General features: G+C 57.0%; 1 protein-coding gene and 1 non-coding gene across 4 annotated transcripts in view; both read right to left on the minus strand.

Annotated features, from left to right (window-relative positions):
• Nucleotides 1-3,796, minus strand: part of NFIX (nuclear factor I X) — a 97,107-nt gene extending 93,311 nt beyond the window's left edge. Inside the window, exon 1 of one of the 3 annotated variants that reach the window (XM_069590837.1) lies at nt 3,413-3,796. In XM_069590837.1, the coding sequence (XP_069446938.1) occupies nt 3,413-3,439 (27 nt within the window). In that variant the 5' untranslated portion in view covers nt 3,440-3,796. Of the gene's footprint in view, nt 1-577; nt 1,215-3,412 lie in introns of those variants that run through there. The other 2 variants (XM_069590839.1, XM_069590840.1) reach the window with 2 other exon arrangements.
• Nucleotides 3,797-19,977: 16,181 nt separating this feature from the next.
• Nucleotides 19,978-20,050, minus strand: TRNAG-CCC (transfer RNA glycine (anticodon CCC)). Its single transcript has one exon. It is a non-coding gene; the product is annotated as a tRNA-Gly (tRNA).
• Between the last annotated feature and the right edge of the window lie 1,618 nt (nt 20,051-21,668).

The following is a 21,668-nucleotide window of genomic DNA, read 5'->3' on the forward strand; positions in this document are numbered from 1 at the left end:
AGCATGGTATACTCTGTCCCAGCTGGTCACCACACTTGCCTCCCGCCCCAACCCCCACCCCCAGCAATGGGCACTGAGCAGGCAGGGCCAGAACCAGAGAGAAAATTTGCCATAACAAGGGGCTCTCGTATTGGCATCAGGATGGGGAGGAGAAGCTTCACAGGGACAGAGAGGTAGCCACAGAGACCCAGGGAGAGAGCAGGGGGACATTAGGGAGGCCCCAGCCCATCACCGTCCCTTGAGGGAGTGTGTATGTGGTTGTGTGGAAATAAGGGTACGTGAACATTCCACTGCTCCTCCGGCCGCGTGGCAGGCAATGTTGGTGAACATGTGTGTCTGTGTACCCACCCGGGTAAGCCAACAGCCTCATGTCTGTGTCAAGGTGTGTGTCTTGTGTCAGGTCTGTGTGAGCAAGTGTAAGGGTGAACACACACTTGAGTCAGCCTGTATCTGAAGGTGTCTGGCCAGTATTGCTGTGTCTCCGTGAGTTTATGTAGAGACACGTGTCCTATATCAACGGGTCCGTGTGTGTTGGTGTGTGTGTGTGTGTGCTGGTGGGGAGAGAACACAGGTCCACCTTTTTCTGTGTCCATAAGTTCGTCCGTCCATGGCCGTGTGTCTGGACGTCAGCACAAATGCGTCGTTCGTGTCCTCATCTTGGCGGCAGCGGTGGTGTATCTGTGTCTGCACATCCAGTGTGCAGCTCTGTTTGTTAGGAGTGGAGGGGCCTGCCATCTACCCCATTCCCCTCAACAAAGGACTCAGGCCCGTGGCTGCAGTGGCTCAAACAGCCCCAGCAAGCACCCACCCAGCCACCCTGGATTTCGACGCTTTTTCCACCAGGAGATTTTTCCCCCCGCACCATCATGTCCGCCCTTCCCCCTCGCCCACAGTGCCTTTCCCCGCCAGGGCCCCGCTGCTCCAAGCTCGTTCCTGCTCAATCATTTATTGACTTTAAAATCGAAGCCAATTCTGGTTTGGAAAAAAAAAAAAAAGACACACACACAACGAGGCCAGGGAGAGACAGAGTCCGAGACTCGAGGGGGGAGGATAGAGCAGAGATGGGGCCAGAATCAGAGAGAGACAGGGAAAGACAGGGACAGTCACAGATATAGGACAGTGAGAGAGACGGAAAAGGGGCAGAGAAAGACAGAGATACAGGAAAAGACGAGACTGGCAGAGCAAACTAGGGAAGCAGAACGATTTATAAAAACAGAGACTAGCTCCCAGAAATGTGACTGGCAGGAGGGGCAGGCTGGACTCTGCTGACCAGTCAACAGCAGCTGCCTGCCCAGAGCTGAGGAGCGCAATCCAGCAAGCACATGCCCCCTTCTCTCCCCAGACAACCTGCCACACTCAGGCCTGCCACACAGAGCTGACCCCTTGCTCCCTTCTGGGGTGTCAGAGAGCCAAGGCCTGGCCATCGCCCTGAGTCTGGGGGCTACCCCAGCCCTTCCTCATCTTGTCACCAGTGGGCCAGCTGGTATTTTCTTTCCCAGGGTGCTGTGATGTCTGAGGAGCCAATTTCTCACCCAGGCCAAGGAGGAGGGTAGGCCTGGGAACTAAGCAGGCAGCTAGTGGGCCAAGGGCCACTCAAGCATGAGGTCTTGATTCCACTAGGCCCCAAATACCAGCCACACTGGCCAGCCATAGCTCACACCCAGCTAGGTGTATAGAGGTCGTTGTGCGGGGGGCCTAAGATGGGGTGGCCCGCCAGTCAGAGGGGCCACCCTGACTGATGGTGGGTGTGGGGGCCCCCCACACTGCCATCAAGGCCAGAGTGCTTGCTCACACCTGCATACACACTGTGACACACGTGTGCATATGCACCTCACTAACATGTACTCACACCTGCTTCTGTACAGGAAAACCCTCGCTCCTGGACACACACATGTCCATACCATGCAGGGCTGCCCATGCCTGATCCACAAGGCCACATGCAGACCCTGAGACTGACACTCACACACCACACACACGCATCTGTGGATACAAGCATTCTGTTTGTTGGGAGGGGGCTGGCACAAACCCCTGACATACCCTCTAGCCCCTTGCCACAAACCACACCCGCATTGCAGCCATATTCACGTGGATTCCCATTCCCCAGCCTGGGCACACTTGGCACACAGCTGGCAAGGCTCAGGTCGGCAGAGGGGACAATTAGGACCCCAGACTTGGCCTAGAGATGCCCCCTCCCCACAAACGTAGGCTCTGCTGGCAAGCAGAGCTAGGCGGCCCCCAGGTGTCCCTCTGCGGAGTCTGGGTTGCCAGCCATAGTATGGCCCAGGAGACAGTGCTACAAGGGCCGCTGTGGGGCTCTGGGTATCTTCTATGCCCTCTCAGAGCCTGAAGCCACCTCCAGGGAAGGTGGGGTGGCAGGGCAGACATCCCCCCCGGCCTCTTTCGCCCTGCACCGAGCGCGGTGCTGGGAACTTCGCTGGAGGCGGGACGCGCTCTCGCAGCGCGCCAAGGTCGGCACAGCGCCCGCGGCTGACTCGACGGCGTGGCCGCAGCACGATCGGCAGTTGTCCGCGACTCCTTCCCGCCCCTCCCGCCTCCAGGCAGCGGGACGGGATTCCCCAGACCTGCCTGATCCGCGGCGCCGCAGCCAGCCGGGGTCGCTGGGGCCGGAAAGTTTGCGCTAAGGAAAGTTGTTTTTTTTTTTTTTTCGGGGTGGGGGGGCGCGACTGCGGCGTCCAGGGTCGGCGAAGAGGCGCGGCCTGGGCTGGCAGTCGGCCCGTCCCTCCTTCCCCTCCCCTGCCCCACAGAAATTTGGGAGCCCCGCCATTTTCTTAGCCCCGCTCCCATGTGAGGCCTGAACAAAGACTTTGGGGAGACGCCCGGGCCGCTCGGCCCGCCCCGGGCACCCCGGCAGCACGCAGGGGCCATCGCCACGCATGCCGGCCGCTGCCACCCTGCGGAACCGCTGCGCCCGCCCTAGGGAACGCCGCCAGCCCCACTCCCCGCAAGGCGCCCTGCGGACCACCCCCTGCTACTCTGTCACCCCGCAAACACTGCCAGCGGCCACGCTGTCCTGGTGCACGCCACAGTCGCCCACAGGTCGGCGGGAGTCCCGCTGCCCACTGCACCCCAGTCGAGCGCGCGCGCGCGCACACACACATACACACACACTCACACACACGCACTCCGGCTCCGCGCTCCAGGGGCAGCGCCACGCACGCAGCCAGCCACCCCCGGAACCCCAATAGGAGTCTGCCCCTGGGCCAGGGTCGCACGCGCACCGGGGCGTCCGGACGCGTGCCCGGACTCCCCGTCGCCCGGCTTGCACCCCTCGGCCACCCGCGGGCTCACTCCCCCCAGCCGCCGAGCTCCCCCTCCGCCCTCCCGCCCGCGCCGCCGGCCGGCCTCCTGCGCCCGCTCCCCTCCCGGGTCGCGCGGGGGCGGCGGCCGGTACCTGGGTGAGGCAGTACGGGGAGTACATAGCTGGACGCCCGGGCGGGAGCGCGGCGGCCGGCCGCGGCGAGGGGAGGCCCGGCAGGCGGCGGCCGCGCTCGGGCTCCGGCTCCGGCTCGGCTCCTCCGGCCTCCGCCGCGCTGCGCCCGCCCGGCCCGCGGCCCCGCGCTCGGCCCGGCGCCGCTCCGCGCTCGCCGCTCGCAGGCTCGGCCCCGCCGGCTCCGGGGCCGCCGCCGCCGCCGCGCTCGCCGCTGCCTCTCGCGTCCGCCGCCGCCGCCGCCGCCGCGCGTCTACTCCATGCCGCCGCCGCTCGGCCGGTCACCCTCGCCCGCCGCCGCCGCCGCCGCCGCCGCCGCCGCCGCCGCCGCCGCCGCCGCCGCGCTGTGAAAGTGAAAGTTTAGACAAAGTTTGGAAGCGGCGCACTCCGGGGAGAGGGAGCGGGCGGGCGGCGCGGGCGGGAGGAGGGGCGCGGGGAGGGGCGGGCAGGGCGGGGGAGCGAGGGCCGGCGCGCACACACATACACACACACATGCACGCACACATGCACACACACACACGCAGACACGCGCGAGCGGGGGCGCACACCGACGCGGCCACCCCGACACGTGCTGGCCGGCGTTCCAAAGCAGACACACGCTGACACGCAGTGAGGCTCGGACCTCTCCATACATGTCACGTACAGAACTCATTGCCACACGTTCCACATTCCGACAAAGCACACGCAGACACCTACACACGCAGCATAGACACACAATCCACACACATGCACTGACACACAGGCACACACATACGCAAGACTAGGAAAGCAACCCGCGATGCACGCACTGACATGCACACAGGGCCCACCATCACGCGATGATGCCCACACACATGCATTTCAACAACAAATCATGTTTAGACTCCCCAATACAGGTGGACACACTCCAATACGACCTCAATGGACACACACTGATACCACCAAGACACACATCGATGCAGGTTGACGCCTACAGGTTCATCCTGGTACACTGATACTGGCATGATCATGCAACCACATCCTCACACACTCCGGACACACAACTGCTGTACACAGACACCCAAAATGCCCCTGCAACACACACGCACACAAAGGTGCACCAGAAAACCATCTTGGCAGTTATGAAGATATACTAACACATTGTCACACAAAGACACACCATCAGACACCAGGACATACATGCCAAACACAGGGAAAGCACTGATACAAAGTGACAGTGGCAGTCACAGCGACACACAGACACACACACCATACCCCTGATGCCCAGCTGCACACAGGTATCACACACAGACACACAGACCCCTCCTCTCACACACACACGTCCTTAAACCTGCTCATGTACGTACACAAATCTTCCAAGGGTCACATGTCCCAACCATCAGGGACAGAAATGGACATGGAGGCCTCAGGTACAGTACTCACACCCCTGGTTAGGCTCCATTCCCTTCGTGCAGGCCCCTGATCCCCCATTTCCGGATCAGAGAGGAATGGGGGGAAGGTTGGTACTGGGGATCCTGGCATGGGGGCAGAGGCAGCCCTTGAATGACCCCCAGGGTGGGCGGGGAGGCAGTGCCTGCAGCCCCTAGGCAGCTCCTGCCCAGACAAAGCTCCCTCCTGCTGCCAGCACCTTCTCACCCTCCTGGGCCAAGAAGCTGTGGCAATTCTCAGCTATGCATTGTCTGCTAGAAGCATGTTGATGCCCAGGTGTGTGTCTGTGTGTCCGTGTGGGGTGAACATATACCTGAAGGCATATGTTCCCAGTCACATTGCATCATTGAGGCAAGGTGGCCAGGGTTGTCTCTCAGGACTCTGGGTGGGTCTGGCTGTCCTCTGGGGGGAAAGGAGATGGCAGGTCAGTGTATGTCTATCCAGGAGTCTCTGAATGGACCAGTGTGGTGAAGCAGCAGTGCGGGTCTGGCTGTGTCCTGGGGGTGTCTATGAGTCAGAGGTGAGTGTCTGCCAGGCTCTGTGCCTAGCGCTGGGCACATAGTAAGGAGCAAGACAAAAGAGCCTGCGTTGAGTGCGCTGACATTCTAGCTGGGGTCAGGTATATGGGGGGTCTGCTCTTTGACAGGCAGTGCTGGTGATGAGGGTGCCACCGTGTGTGTGTTTTGAGCTGACCCCAGTATGTGCACCAACTCTGAGCCTCTTTCTATCAGAAAGTGTCAGTGAACGTAACAAGCTTGTGTCTGTGTGGTATGGATGTGGGTCTCTCTCTGTGTCCCAGAGCATGGGTACCCAGTCAGTCTGTCTGTAATCGGGAGCTGTGTAGCAGATAGAGTGAATGGGTGTCCCTAAAAATGTGCTTCTCTCTGCGGGGTCCCTGTGGATCTGGGGCCGTGATGAAGATCTGTGTGTACCAGTGTCTGTGTACACAGGTGCCTGTGTGTGTCGCACAGCCAGGGCTCTGGGTCTTTTCAGAGAGTGGGGCTGTGTGTATCAGGCTGTGTTGGTGTGTGTGACTAGGTGTGTGTGCGCGCGACGCGTGGGGCGGGGGAGGTCTCTGTGCGCCTGAGGATGTGCCTGGTTACTTGTGTGTCTGTCACTGCCGTTCTTGGGGGGGCTATATCCCAGGGTCCCACCCATCTGACCCGGCCTTCCCGCTCAGCATCGCAGCCGCCGCCGATGCAAGGCCGTGGCAGAGGGAATCGATACGTCCTTAAAAATTCAAGGGCTTCTCGTAAACAGAAACTTTTAACACCGTTTAAAGTTTCAGGGCTGCCGCTGCTGCCTAGCCGCCGCCGCCACCGCTGCAGCAGGAGGGCGTGGGGGAGGAGGCACCGGAGGCGGGGTCGGGAGCCAAGGAGAAGGGGCGGGGCCACATGGGGGATGGAAGAGAAGTTGCGGGAGGGCCTGGGGGCTCTGCGAGGCTGAGGGGAGGGGCAGAAAGGGGATTTGGGGATCACGGGGGCCGGGGGCCTGGATGGCTCAGGAAAGGATGTGGGGGATAGGCCAAGGGGTGGGGAACGGGGGAGGGGAGGAGAGCAGGAAATGGTGGGGGCGGGACGGGTCTGGGGGCCTTTGAGGAGGCCCAAGAGAGGCTGGGACTGGCTAGGAGAAGGAGCTAGGGATCTGTAGGTCCAGGAGGGGTTTGAGGTGGGACTTAGATGACTTAGGGGAGGAGCAGAGAATAGATTTGGGGAATTACCGGGGCCTGAGTGAAGGGGACACCAGAGCAGTGTGGGCCTCTGCGCTGGTGGAGGGCGGTGAGAAAGGTTTGGGGGTGGGGGAAGAAATGGTTGAAGGGTTTGGGAGTGTCTGGGATCTTTAATATAACTCGAAGCTTGGGGAGACCCCCCCACAGCCAGGGGGGCCTCCTTGTAGTGCGAAAGTGTTAGTCACTCAGTCATGTCTGACTCTTTGGCACCCCATGGGCTGTAGCCTGCCAGGCTCCTCTGTCCACAGGATTCTCCAGGCAAGGATACTGGAGTGTGTAGCCTTTCCCTTCTCCAGGGTGTCTTCCCTACCCAGGCATCAAACCCAGGTCTCCCACATTGCAAGCAGATTCTTTACCGTCTGAGCCACCAGGGACCCTCCTTGCCCCTCTGCAAATAGCCATGAAGCGTTAACCCCTCAGAAATTCAGGCACCTTTGGCTCAGGCCTCTCCCTACCTGGCAGCCCATCCTCCCAGCCCTGTTCTGCAAGCTGTGCCCACTCCCTCCTCACTCTCCTGGTCCTACATCTGGGATCTGCTGCAACCAGCGTCCCATATCCACTTCATACATGTATGCCATGCATACACACACAACATCCATACACACACACAACATCCATACACACACACAACATCCATACACACACACAACAGCCATCCTTCCATTCACACACCCCGTCACAGCACAACACCTTTCCCATGCGCACACATACACACTCTTCCTTTCACACTCACACATGTTCACACAAACAGAACATTCGTCCCCATATTCATGCACAGATCCACACTCAGAATTCTCTCCACATGCTTACTCCCATACACACAACACGCCCCCCCTCCATGCACACACACATCCACACTGCTCCCCCCTCCACAGCTGTCAGCTGGGAGGATTTTTGCAGAGAGGCTAGAGGACACAGTGGTGGGGGAGCCTCCCTTCCCCCTACCCCTCTCCCCTGCAAAGCCCAGGTCTTAGGACCACACCTGGCTTTCAAGAAATCACAGGGGAGGAGGGTGCTGCCAGGGGGCTGGGCACAGCTGGAATGCCACAGCTGGAATCCCCCACATTCCTCCCTGCCGGTGCTGCCCACCTGGCTGCAGCTGGCAGCAGGTGTGTTCTTGCAATGCAGGTGTGTGGGGAGAGGAGGAGGGGGGAGGAGCAGGCACCAGGCCCTTGGCACTCCCCGGCCAGGATGCTGGGGGCTGAAACATCTAGCCTCCTCCGGCAGCCAGGTCCTAGGCCACCAAAGGTGGGCTCAGGCGTGGCTGGGCTCGGTGGGCAGGTGGACAGGCCCTCCAGAGAGGATGACGAACATCTGGCAATACGATCAGTAAAGAGCCAGGCTGCAGATGCTGCCAGGGTCGGGGAGGGGTGCTCTAGGCCCTCCCGTCAGGACTGGGGATCCCCACTCTTTAAGAGGGCCTTATGTCTTCCCTGCCCAGCCTGGAGAGCATGGTCTGTGCCCAGGCCTGGGGTCCCAGCCTTGTGTTCGCTGCCCTCTCTGTGGGCTGGGAACCCCTATTGGGGACTGCAGAATCACAGGTCCCGCTGCCAAGGTGCCTCTGGCCAGGCACCTGCATCCATGTCACACAGGTACACACACACACACACACACACACACACACCAGATTCCTACAGTCACACAGGCACAAACTCACAAAGACACATACATACCTAGACACACTAAGATACCGACCCCTCTCCTCCAGAAGGAGGGGTTATATAAATGCCATAATCACACAGACACAGGATCACCCAGAGATGCTGGCGCACACCGTTAGTCCACAGACACAAGCACACACACAGCCCCAGAGAGAACCCCACACAGACCTCCCCACAGCCATCCCACAGAGTGACACCAGTAACACTCCAGTCACACACAAAGACCCTCACCCTCACATCGCCACCCTCCCTAGAGATGCAGACATACACTGACCCACAGAGACACAACCAGACATGGTTATGCGAACTCCCAGCATCACCTGCTGAGCCCAGTTATGCATACACACAAGGCCACACAAAGTCACACAATGACACACAGTCTTACAGACCTTTTGAGTATACACAGATGCTCTCAAAATCATCCATAGATGTGGCATACACAAAGTCACACAAAGACATACAGATGGCATACACAGGGACACACAGATACACAAGAGCAGCCCTGATCACACAGTTAGTTAGATCACACACTGACACTCAGAAACATACACAGGCACCCCCAGATCACACATGGAGACGCTCAGGGCATACAAGGTCCCGTAGACACACACTCACACGTGCCCCAGCAGCGCAGCCCCTACCAGGCGAGGACAAGCAGGCGGCAGGGCTTCCGGTGGCAAGCGCTCATCTGGAGGCAAGGAAAGAGCTGGGGAAACATTTCATTTGCAGCCGGCTGGAGACCCACCCCACCCGTCCTGGAAACCTGGCCCTGGCTCCTGAATGGGGCCTCTGTATGCTGCCACCGCCCAGCCGACCAGGGTGTGGGTACTGGGGTGGGGGGGGGGCCAGCCACACCATGTCCCTGGCCAGGCATCAGGGGCCACCCAGCCACCCAGTCCCTGGGCCACGCCAGGGCCCAGGCTGGAGTCCTTCAGACTGGAGAAGCCCACTTCACCCTCATCCCCTCCACATTTAGAGGCCACTTCCCAAATCCAGCCTGCAGAGGGAAGTCAGAGGAACCAGGCAGGGCCCCAGCTGGCCCTGGATCTCCAAGTGTCCCCTGTCTCAGGCCCACATATGTCCCCAGGCCAGGCAGCTGCCAGTCCCACGCCACAGGGCCACTCACTGCGGCACCAAGGTGAGGCACCACAGGATGTGCCCGTACCTCTCTGTGTGTGGCAGTGTAGCCGGGCCCCCTGTGCTGCCCAGGGGTGGGGGTGGGCCACCATAGGCCCTTGCCTCAGGTCATCACACACTCACTGTCACACACAGTGTCACCGTCACACCTTCCATCACCCAGCCACACACAGCCGCCACTGTCTCGTCATCAGCCACACTGTCACACCTTCAGCCACACACAGAGCTGCACTGCCACACCTTCAGCCAGCAACACTGCCTGTCACACCCTCAGCCCGCGCTGTCACCCACAGAAATACCGTCACAGCCTCAGTGATGCTGGTCACACATGCCTTCAACCACACCGTCTCATACCTCGTCACGCTGACCCTGACACGCTGCCCCCCACCCTGTGTCAGCATCACATTGACCAGCAGGGGCGCACTTGCATACTCGGTCCCGGTGGGTGCCCCTGCAGCTGTGCTAGCCACGTGGCCACACAGAGTCACTGCCCTGCTCGGTCACAAGGAGGGGAGGCCAATCTGATCACTTCAGCCCCAGGGTGTGGCACGCAGCTGCCCCCGGAGCAATGTTTGAACCCAGCCAGTTACTCCAATAACTCGACAACACACCCTGATTGTCATGGAGCAGGTCACCAGAAGGTACAGGCCACTCACTTTGGAATTGCTTACAGGTATTCTTACAGCCACTCTCCTCTACCCACTGCAGTTGGAGCCTGGGAGCAGGGGGGCTAATGGACACGCAGCTGTAGGCGGTGGGTGCCAGCTCCCCACCTTATGAATATTCATCAGCTGGGGCTCTCCTGAAACCTGTGAGGAGTCGGAGGTCCCAGGCAGCTGGGCACCCCCCCTTCCATGCCAGGAGGCCCTCAGGTGAGGGGGGGCTCAGCCGAGCCCCAGCAGTTCTTGGAACCCACACCCAGTTATACACGTGAACACATATAAGTTTGTGAAGCTGGACCCCTAGACACACAAACAAGCATCACACAAACTCACAACCACACCCCAGAACAGGGCCATCCACCATCACACACACATGTGCACGTGCACACACACACACACACTTGGCATACAAACACAGGCACACAGACTATCACATGAACGCACAAACGCATAATCACGCCCACACCACAGACACTTGCACCATACACACACACACCAGGCATACAGACATGGACACACACTGTCACATGAATTCATAAGCACACACTCACACCCAACCCACAGACACCCACCACACACACACACACACACACTCCAGGCATGCAAACACAAGGGCACACCGTCACAAGACTGCTATCACAACCAAACTACACAGACACCATCACACATAGGTATGAAAACACACACACAGATACACAGGATCTCACTCTGCCCACCCTGACGTTTTACAGAAGGGGAAACTGAGGCACTGAGTGGCTGAAGTCCCCTTAAAGTAGGATGGCCCCTCCTGACTCCAGGCAGAGGCTGCCTCCGGGCGCCCCCTGCTGGCCCGGCCCCTTCACGAGAGCGCGGTACGGGCACGCGCCTGACGTAACCATGGCATCCTCTTGGCACGAGCGGCCCGCGCGCAGGGAGGGCGGGGCGGGCGCGTTGCCATGGCTCCGGCGGGCCGCGTGAATGGGGCATTGTTCGCCCCTGCGCCCGGGCCGGGCTGTCCCGGACCCACCCGGACCCACTCGAGCCGGCAGAAACTGGGAGAGACAGAGATGGGGAGAGACAGACAGAGCTGTAGATGGGGAAAGTCACTTAGAAGCCGAGTGAGAGACAGAGATGGAGAAAGAGATGGGAGAGACCTGCAAGAGAAACGCACAGATAAGGAAGGGCAGAGGGAAGGGGCAAAGGAAGGCAGAGCCGGAGATCGAGACGGAAGATGAAGGGCTCGAGTGGGAGACAGGACCAGTCGCCGGTACCCATGGAGCACGTTCTGCCCGGCAACCAGGGCACGTAGACAAAGTCAGAGATGCTAAGAGGTGAGAAGAGACAGAGAGATCCAGAGAGGACGAGGGTCAGAGGTAGGGAAGGAATGAAGGAAATACTGTGAGCGAGTCTGGTCCCACCCACCTGGGTCCCCTCTCCACTCCCCTTTGGACCACAGGCCTTCCCTGGTCAGACCCTCTCAGAAGGCACACCTCCGTTCTACATGTCTTCACACTCCAGCCGACAAGACATCATTGCCACAGGGACCAAGTCAGGGACACTGCCCCAGACGCTCCGAGACACCCTCATGGGCACAGTGACACCCGCAGATATACACACAGACTCCCAGTGAGCCAATCATGGTCCCAGCCAGACACACCCGTATGACAGGGAATAGCACCCCACACTGCCAGAATGATACTCAGAGTTACAGATGTAGCCCCATCCACGTACATCACATGAGGACCCTGCCAGTCTCAGTAACACGTGACCACACAACCACCACGCAGGCTCACATGCCATGGGATCACTGTCGGGTGCGCCCACACCAGACACACAGCGCACCCTCACATATGCACTCATGGACGCCTTCACAGGCACTCATGCCTTCTCAAGGCACACATCTCTTCTCAATCTGACCCCCTGACTGGGTGCCCTGTCCCCTGGTCCAGACTGCTATCAGTGGGAATGCTGGGTCCCGATCTCCATGCTTGAGAGACTTGGTCACCAGGTAAGATTGGGGGTGGAGGGGAAGGAGGTGAAGCCTGTCCCTGTACACCCTCAAGGGCTGGGTCCATCTGGGCCAGGGTGGTCCCCTAACTCCTGCCTGGGTCAGCTTGGCCCAAGTCTGAGCCAAGGGTGTCCCCTGGTGGCCATGTATATTCTCTGCACCCATCAGGTTGGGGTGGGAGGTGGTGTGGAGTAAAGGGAGCCCACTGGCCCTGTCCGAATAGAAGGGCAAAGAGGACAGGCCAGACAGGACAGGCCAGACTCAACACACAGAACTCAGAGATGGGAAATCAGGCTCCAGAAGCAGGAACTTAGATCCAGAATTCACAGCCTGGAATCCACACTCCGGAATTCAAAACCAGATCTCAGAATCAAATCTGAATCTAGATTCCCAAATACCAAGATCTAGAATCCAGATCCAAGAACTCAGGACTCAGAATCTAAAGTCCAGGTCCATGGGACTTCCCTGGTGGCTCAGTGGTAAAGAATCCGCCTGCCAGTGCAGGAGACACAGGTTTGGTCCCCAATCCGGGAAGACCCCCTATACCACAGGACAACTACACACGTCCGCCACAACTACTGAGCCTGTGCTCTGGAGCCCGGGAGCTACAACTGCTGAGGCCACATGCCCTAGAGCCCATGCTCCACAGCAAGAGAAGCCACTTCTGTGAGAAGCCTGCAAACCGCAGGTAGAGGGTGGCCCCTCTCTCCGCAACTAGAGAAAAGCCTGTGCAGCGACGGAGACTCAGCACAGCTAGAAATAATACATAGATAAATAGAATCACTTTTAAAAATTAAAAAATAAAAGTCCAGGTCCAAGGGTCCACAATCTAGAATCCAGAAATCTAGATCCTGTCCTCTAGAATCTAGAATCAAGGGCCCAGTGGGAAATTACCTGGCAGACCAGTGGTTAGGATGTGGTGATCTCCCTGCCAGGGCCCTGGGTTCAATCCCTGGTTGGGGAACTAAAATCACAATCCGCCAAAAACAAACAAAAAGAGAGAATAATCGAGGACCCAGAATCCAGATCCAAGAACACAGGGCGTCCCTTGGAGCCAGCTCCCTGCCTTCTTCAATCCCCCACACTAGAGCATTGGCAGCAGGGGCTTTGAGGACAGGAACACACTGAAGGGGCAGGAGAGGAGCGCTGTGGCGACCACACAGAGCGTCTCCCAGCTGCTGCCCCTGTGCATTTTCAAACATGCACACACACCACTTCAATAGGATCTTCTACACAGACCCACATGCCCAGACATGCGGCCTCTGACCATCAGGTGTACAGCGCCACACACCCTCAGCTATACATGCACAACCACACACACACACACCATCACACACGTTACATCACACATTCACCCTTACTCACACCATCACCCAGAGACACCCAGAACTGCCACACACTCCTCCCAGTACCTGAACACACACCTGATCTGTGTACCTACACGATCTTAGTGCTGCCCCCAAACCCTGTCCAACCCCCTAAGCTCAGACACACAACCACCACACCCAGAGACACACAAAAAGCCAGGACTCCTAGCCCTGCACATAGATACACTCACAGAATTGTGGAGGCTGGCATGCACACACACACACACACACACACACACACGAACTCTCCCAGGCACAGAGAAGCCTGTGCCTTGGCAGCCATGCAGCCCCTGGGAACAGGACCCCCGGGACAGGGCTCACCGTGCACCCCCGTGCCCACCCCAGCCCTCCCCCGCCTGGCCGGCTGGCGGGCTTTAATACAGATGCCAAACTCATAATTGTAACTGAGGGTGACAGGGTCACCTTGAGCCCCAGATGCTCGCGCGGTGACAGATGGCGTTGGCAAACCTGATTATCGGCCCCCGTGCCAGCGCCTGTGGCACCTGCATCCCCCGCCCCTCCCCGCTCCCCCAGCACTCATTACCCACCCATTACTGGGCCTGGGGGGTGGGGGTGGGGGCCGGCTGGCATTGCCCAGGAGAGGGCAGGGACTCCAGGGGCCCCCCCTGGCACCAAGGTTCCCAGCTGGCTTCCCGGCTGGCAGGAGGTGGGCACAGCTGAAGCAGGGCAGGGAGGGGGAAACAGCCACCTCATGCCTGCCAGAGGGAGGGGTGCTCACAGTGCCAGGGCCAAGCTGCCCACTCGGACCCTGCTTGGGGTTGGCACAGAACCCTGGAGGGAGGAGGGAGAGCATGCCCCTCTCTGTGGGCCTCGAGTGACCCTCCCCCCACTCAGGGCCCTTGGAGCAGGGCCTTGGGAGCTGCCCGCCTGGCCTGTTCCCACCCCCCTGTGCAGGCCTGTGGGGTCAGAGGTCATAGGCTCCCACGCCCCGCAGGCCCATCTGTTTCCTCGGGTCCCCTCCTCCTGCTCCCCTCACCTGGGGCCTTCCTTCCTGAGGCAGGAAGAGGGCTGAGAGGGGCCTGGCCAGCCCCCCCGCCCCGCGCTCCAGGGGGCATTTGGAGGGAACCCCGACAGCGCCACATGTCCCCGCGTCTGTGCCAGACGGGTCCATCTGCTAGGGCCCTGGTTCCAGCCGCCCAAATCCAGGCTGCCCTCATCCGCTGCAGAGCCTGCGCCCAGCTGAGGAAGGGGCACCCCAGATGCCCACGCTCTAGTCCGGGGCCACCCATTCCCAGGAAACCTGACTGGAGGGACACACACACACATACACACACATATCTACACGCACATGCCATCTACACACACATCTACATAGACACACTACACACACACCACATACATGTACACACACCATCTACACACACATCTACACACCCAAATCTATCTACACACAAAGACACACATCTACACACATGTATCTACACACATCTACGCACACTCGTATCTACACACACATACACACAGATCTACACACACATATGTGTGTTTAGTTGCTAAGTCATGTCCGACTCTTTTGCAACCCCATGGACTGTAACCCACCAGGCTCCTCTGTCCATGGGATTTTCCAGGCAAGAGTACTAGAGTGTGTTGCTATTTCCTTCTCCAGGGGAATCTTCCCCTCTCAGGGATTAAACCCACATCCCCTGCATTGGCAGGCGGATTCTTCACCACTCAGCTACCAGGGACGCCCCCCACACACATATACACACACACAACTAGAATCAGTCAACCTTTATGGTTCCTGTAGATGCCACACTGAGCATGAAGCTGCGTGGAGACTCGGGGTTGGCGGGGAATGACAGGAGGGGCAGCTGGGGGCAGATGGGTCCTGTCTCTGACTCAGGGAGCCCAGGTTTCCCCCAGCAGCTCCATCTGTCTCCTGGCCTTGGTTTCTCGGGAACCCTAGGACCGGGTCAGCTCTGTGCCTCCCAGTCTGGGCTAGGCCATCTGTCCTCCCTGCAGCTGGGAGTATCTCTGACTCATTCTATGAGAGGAGGTCCAGCTCAGTGATTTAAAACAGGAACCACCAGGCCTTGGGTTTGAATGCTGCCTCTGCCACATACTGCTGTGTGACTCTGAGGAAGTGATTTTGTCTCTTGGGGCCTCGGTTTCCTTTTCCATAAAATGGGATGCTACTGGGACTCCTCTGGTGGCCCAGAGGTTAAGACACTGCACCTCCACTGCAGGGAGCGTGAGTTCAATACCCAGTCAGAGAACTAATATCCCACATGTTGAGTGGAGTAGCCTAAAAGTAAAGAAAAATAAATAAAAGGATGCTACTAACCCCAATATCATGGGGTTACTCTGAGGATGCCAGGAGTTGTGAAAGTAGTGAAAATGTTAGCCACTCAGTTGTGTCCAGCTCTTTGCGACTCCATGTACTCTAGCCCACCGGCCTCCTCTGTTCATAGAATTCTCCAGGCAAAAATACTGGAGTGGGTAGCCATTCTCTTCTCCAGGGGATCTTCCCGACCCAAGGATTGGACCCAGGTCTCCTGCATTACAGGCAGATTCTTTGCCATCTGAGGCACAAGTTAGTGCCTGTCTAACACTTAAGAGCAGGGCCTGGCAAACAGTGACTGCTCAATAAATGTGCTCTTTGACCCCCACAGCTGGGGCTGGGCCTGGCGTCCCCAAGAGCAGGGAGGACTCTGGACATCCGACTGGCTGCCTCTGCATCCCTGGTTGCTGGACCCAGTGGTCCAGGCCAGCGCCTCTCGCAGCCTGTCTTCCTGCACCTCTTCAAGGTGCGTGCATCCGTGTGTCTATCTGTGATGCTCAGCTCATGCCTTTGGGCTGCACTGATACTTCTCATCCAGGTGGCGCTAGTGATAAAGAGCCTGCCTGCTTCACTTGGACTTTTCACTTTCATGCATTGGAGAAGGAAATGGCAACCCACTCCAGTGTTCTTGCCTGGAGAATCCCAGGGACAGGGGAGCCTGGTGGGCTGCTGTCTATGGGGTCGCACAGAATCAGACATGACTGAAACGACTTAGCACGCACGCACAACACCCCTGAACTAGCACAGTGGATGTCTTCACCTGCTGCCTGGGGGATGGGCTACTGGTTCACCATGGGTGCCAAGTGCTTGTGAGCAGCACACAGCTGTTGGAGAGAATAAGCAGGGCAGATGCCAAGGTAGGGATATAGAAGGAGCAACAGTAGCCAGACAGAGGTGATTGCGAAGGTGGACAGCCATGCAGCCCAGCCCAGAGAGTGTCGGGGGCCGGAGGCAGAGAGAGAAGTCAAGAGCAGTGGAGTCTGGACTTTCCTGGTGGTCCAGTGGTTAAGAATCTGCCCGCTAATGCAGGGGACACAGGTCTGTTCCCTGGTCCGGGAAGATCCCACATGCCAAAACTACTGACCCTGAGTGCCGCAGCTACTAAAACCCCACACCCTAGAGCCTGTGCCCTGCAACAAGAGAAGTCATTGCAATGAGAAGCCACGCACCCCAACTAGAGGATAGCCTTCACTCACTGCAGCTAGAGAAAGCCCTCGCATAGCAATGAAGTTAAATAATACATAAACAAATAAAATTTTAAGAGAGAGAGAGCAGTGGAGTCTGGAGCCAGGGACTCCATCCTACCTTGCCTGGGTTCAATACTGACTCTGGCATCTGCTGGCTGTGTGAGTTGGGGCAACTTACTCAACCTCTCTGGGCTGCAGTTTCCTCACCTGCAAAATCATCAACATTCAACTGGGCAGGGGGGAACTGCTCTAGGCCTTTCAAAACAGAATTAATGCAGATCAGGGCTGTTTTTCAAAAGCAGGAGACGATGAGGCGGCCTGAGGACTGGCACTTGAAGGAAACGGCTGCCGCCTCTGGGGTGAGGGACAGTGGGAAGGGTGGTATTCCAGGATCCCTAGGTAGGCAAGGTGGATTAAACAGAAAACCCTTAGCTCACTGCCTGATACATAGTTGGTACTCAATAAATGCTAGTTCTTCCTGTGAGCCTTTCCAACTTAGAGGATCCAGAACTTGCTTCCAGAACATGATCCTTCTCTGCTTAAACCTTGCACCCCACCATCCCCTCTGCCCACCTCTATATCTCTGCAACCCTTCCCTGCTCTCTCTGCCCCGGCCACCTGGGCCTCCTCACTGTTCTTTTTTTTTTTTTTTTAATACTTATTTATTTGGCTGCACCAGATCTTAGTTGCGGCATGTGGATCTCAGGTATGGCATGTATTAACAGGATCTAGCCCCCTGTCCAGGGATCAAACCCGGGCCCCCTGCACTGGGGGCACAGAGTCTCAGCCACTGGACCACCAGGGAATCCCCTCTTTTCTGTTCTTTTAACTGAAGTATGTGTGTGTGCGTGCTCAGTCGCTTCAGTTGTGTCTGACTGTTTGCAACCCCACAGACTGTAGCCCACCAGGCTCCTTTGTTCATGGGATTCTCCAGGCAAGAATACTGGAGTGGGTTGCCAAGCAGTCCTCCAGGAGATCTTCCTGACCCAGAGACCAAACCCATGTCTCTATGTCTCCTGCATTGCAGGCAGGTTCTCAAGCACGGGTGCCACCTGGGAAGCCCCTAATTGAAGTAGAGTTGATATACAGTGTTGTGCTAATTTCTGCTGTACAGCAAGGTGACTCAGTTATACATATATACACATTCTTTTTTATATTCTTTTCTATTATGGTTTATCCCAGGAGATTGGATATAGTTTCCTGTGCTATACAGCAGGACCTTGTTGTCTATCCATTCTAAGTGTAATAATTTGCGTCTAGTAATCCGAGTTGGACACGACTGAGCAACATCACTTTCACTTTTCACTTTCCTGCACTGGAGAAGGAAATGGCAACCCACTCCAGTGTTCTTGCCTGGAGAATCCCAGGGACGGGGTAGCTTGGTGGGCTGCCGTCTATGGGGTCACACAGAGTCGGACACGACTGACGTGACTTAGCAGCAGCAGCAGTAATCCCCGACTCCCACTCTGCCCCTCCCCAACCTCTTTCCCCATTGGCAGCCACAATTTGGTTCCCTGTGTCTGTGACTCTGTTTCTGGTTTGTAGATAGGTTCATTTGTGCTGTATTTTAGATTCCACACTTTCCCTTTCTGACTTCACTCACTTAGAATGATAATCTCTAGTTGCATCCATTGCGTTATTTCTTTCCTTTTTACGGCTGAGTAGTACTCCATCGTATAGAGGTACCACATCTTTATCCACTTATCTGTTGACGGACATTTAGGCGGTTTCCATGTCTTGGCCATTGTGAATGGTGCTGCTGCAGGCATAGGAGTGCACGCATCTTTTTGAATTTGTTTGGTTTGGGTCCAGGCCCAGGAGTGGGCCTGCTGGATCGCACGGAAGTTCTGCTCCTTGCTGTTCTTTCAGCGTACCAAACTTGTGCATGTGTGCGTGCTATGTCACTTCAGTCATGTCCAACTATTTGTGGCCCTACGGACTGCAGCCCACCGGGTTTCTCTGTTCATAGGATTCTCCATGCAAGAATACTGGAATGGGTTGCCATGCCCTTCTCCAGGGGATATTCCCAACCCAGGGACCAAACCTGACTCTCTTACATCTTGGCAGGCGGATTCTTTACCACTAGCGCCACCTGGAAACCCCACACCAAACTTATGCCTGCCTCCAAACCATTGCCTCTACCGTGCACTACACTTGGATCTCTCTCCCATCCATCCTTCCCAGAGCTCATTCCAACTCACGCTTCCTCCCTCAGAAGCACATCCAAGACAAATTTCACCCTCCTGATGGTCTCTCTCTTAGCACTCTCATCTCTTTCTTAAAGACTTATTGTTATGTCTCTTTAGGGGATTGCTAATGTTCCTCTCTCTCCCAGCATATCTACCTCCTGAAGACAGAGACTCTCTCCCTCTTGTTTACATCTATAGCCCCAGGCGGTGCATCCTAAGAAAATCGAACACCAAACCCTAACACTCTGCCCAGCCCATGCTACTCATCTTCGAGGAACTCACTCCTTCCCACCATGCTGCGAGGCTGGAAGCATTATTATCCCCATTTACAGATAAGGACACTGAGGCTCAAAGAAGTCCCTTGTTTGCCTGAGTCTATACAGCTGCTGAGGGGACTGCTTTGCTTGCCTAAGTCTACACAGCTGCTGAGGGGCCTGCTAGCGGGAGAGGGTACATAGCTGGATCCCAGGCCAAGGGTCCCCTCCACTGGGTGCCATATGGGACAATGGAGGTGGCTGGTCCAGAGCTGGGGGATCACCACTGAGTTGCCTGGATTCAGTGAAGTTTTGCTGAACGGATAGCAGGCCAAGGGGTCTTGGGACACGCTGGTAGGCATGGTCCCCCCAAACTAGAGAAGGAAACGGCAACCCACTCCAATATTCTTGCCTGGAAAATCCCATTGCCTAGACAGAAGCCTGGCAGGCTACAGTCCGTAGGGTTGCAAGAGCTGGGCACAGCTTAATGACTAAACCACCACCAGGCATGGTCCCAGTTTGCATGAGTTCTCAACTATCTTTTTTAAAATATTTATTTATTTGGCTGGGCCAGGTCTTCATTGCAGCATGTAGACCTTTTTTTAGTTGCAGCCCACAAACTCTTAGTTGTGGTATGTGGGATCTAGTTCCCTGACCAGGGATCAAACCTGGGCCCTCCGCACTGGGAGTGCAGAGTCCTAGCCACTGGACCACCAAAGAAGTCTCAGTTCTCAATTATTATTAACTGTCTTTTGCAAAGGTGGGAACTGAGGCACAAAGGAAAGCCAATCTGCTCCGGGTCACACAAAATTCAGCAGCTAAGACAGAAGTTGAGCTGAAGTACACCTAGCTTCAAAGCTTGGGCCATAAATGACACTTGGTAGGAATTACCAGAACCTTTATGGAGCACCAACTGAATGCAGCTGACAGTGCTCCCTGTACCCTCTTGTTCAGGCTGCCCAATAGCCCTTAGAAGGCAAGTACTACTATTACTTATTCATTTATCCAACAAACACTGTGTGCCTGGCTCTGCTGTGCTAGAGCAGGGATGGGGCTACAGAAGTGATAAAGGCAGGACTTCCCTGACGGTTCAGTGGCTGAGACTCCATGCTGCCAATGCAGGGGGCCCTGGGATCGATCCCTGGTCAGGGAACTAGACCCCACATGCCACAACTAAAAAATCCTTCATGCCCTCTGGCCACGAGAGGGAAAAACAGACTCAGGGGACAGGCTGGCCGTAAGCAGAAGCTGGAGCCAAGATGGTGGCAATTGCACTGGTCCAGGTGGGAGGGAAAACTAAAGATTAGAGACATTCAGCCGAAGCATGCAAAGCTGACCCCAGTCTGTCTGTTGCCACTGCCTATCAGGACTGAGACCCAGCCCTCTCCTCCTCCTACCTGTACACTTGCTTGCGTGAGGGGCCAAGCCTTGCATAGCTCTGAGGCCACTTCCCGTGGATCCAGTGGAGGAGACACACTGGCAGCCACATCCTGCTCATGCTGCAACCTGCCTGTCCCTAGTTACCCAGTTTGGTGCAGTCCAAGAAGGTCTTCTAGCTGCCAAGGGCAAAGGGGGGCACTGGGAAGGCTGAGGCCCCTTGACCCAGAGACGGGGTCTGATTGGCAGCAGCCCTGGACTGAGCTGGAAGATCTTGGGGTCCAGGCTTCCCCAGACCTACGGGCAGCCAGGCCCCGCTGAGCTGGCTGAGGATCATGGGTCTGTCTGTTGGTCAGTCTGGGACCGGGTTCAGGGCCTTAGGCAGCCATCCCTGCTGTCTGGTAATTGGAATCTGGGGTCTCCAGATCCACTTTTTTCTTTTTCTGGCCCCTTTTCAAGGCTTCCAGGATCTGTGCAAGGATCTGTGAGCAAATCGGAGTTTGATCTGCAGGGATCAAACTCAGGCATAGCAGTGAAAGCACCAAGTCCTAACCACCAGCCCACCAGGGGAGTCCTTCCAGGGCCACTTTGAATGATTTGCCCCCGACCTGGGCAGCCTGGGAGGCACCTCTGCAAACCTACAATGGGAAGAAGAGTAAGACCCCTACCTGCTGGGTTCTCACGCCTCCCCCTAGCCTGGCAGGGAATCTGGGGACTGGGCTGGGAGTGTGTAGGCTGTGGAGACCAAGAAGGTTCGGTGTAGAAACAGGGTTCAAGACACAATGCTGAACTCCCTAAGGGGCTCATTTACCATTGGGGCCCCATTCATCCTTTAGCAAACTCAGACTTTGCAGTTGGGCTTCTTGGGCTTCACTTTTTTTTTTGCAAAACACCTCAAATTTTACTCATGGTACAAAAGTATTTAATAAGCGCTATGTTGGTATAGAAAAACACACAGCCT

The sequence above is a fragment of the Ovis canadensis genome, chromosome 5 (genome assembly GCF_042477335.2).
Source record: "Ovis canadensis isolate MfBH-ARS-UI-01 breed Bighorn chromosome 5, ARS-UI_OviCan_v2, whole genome shotgun sequence".
NCBI classification, from domain to species: Eukaryota; Metazoa; Chordata; class Mammalia; order Artiodactyla; family Bovidae; genus Ovis; species Ovis canadensis.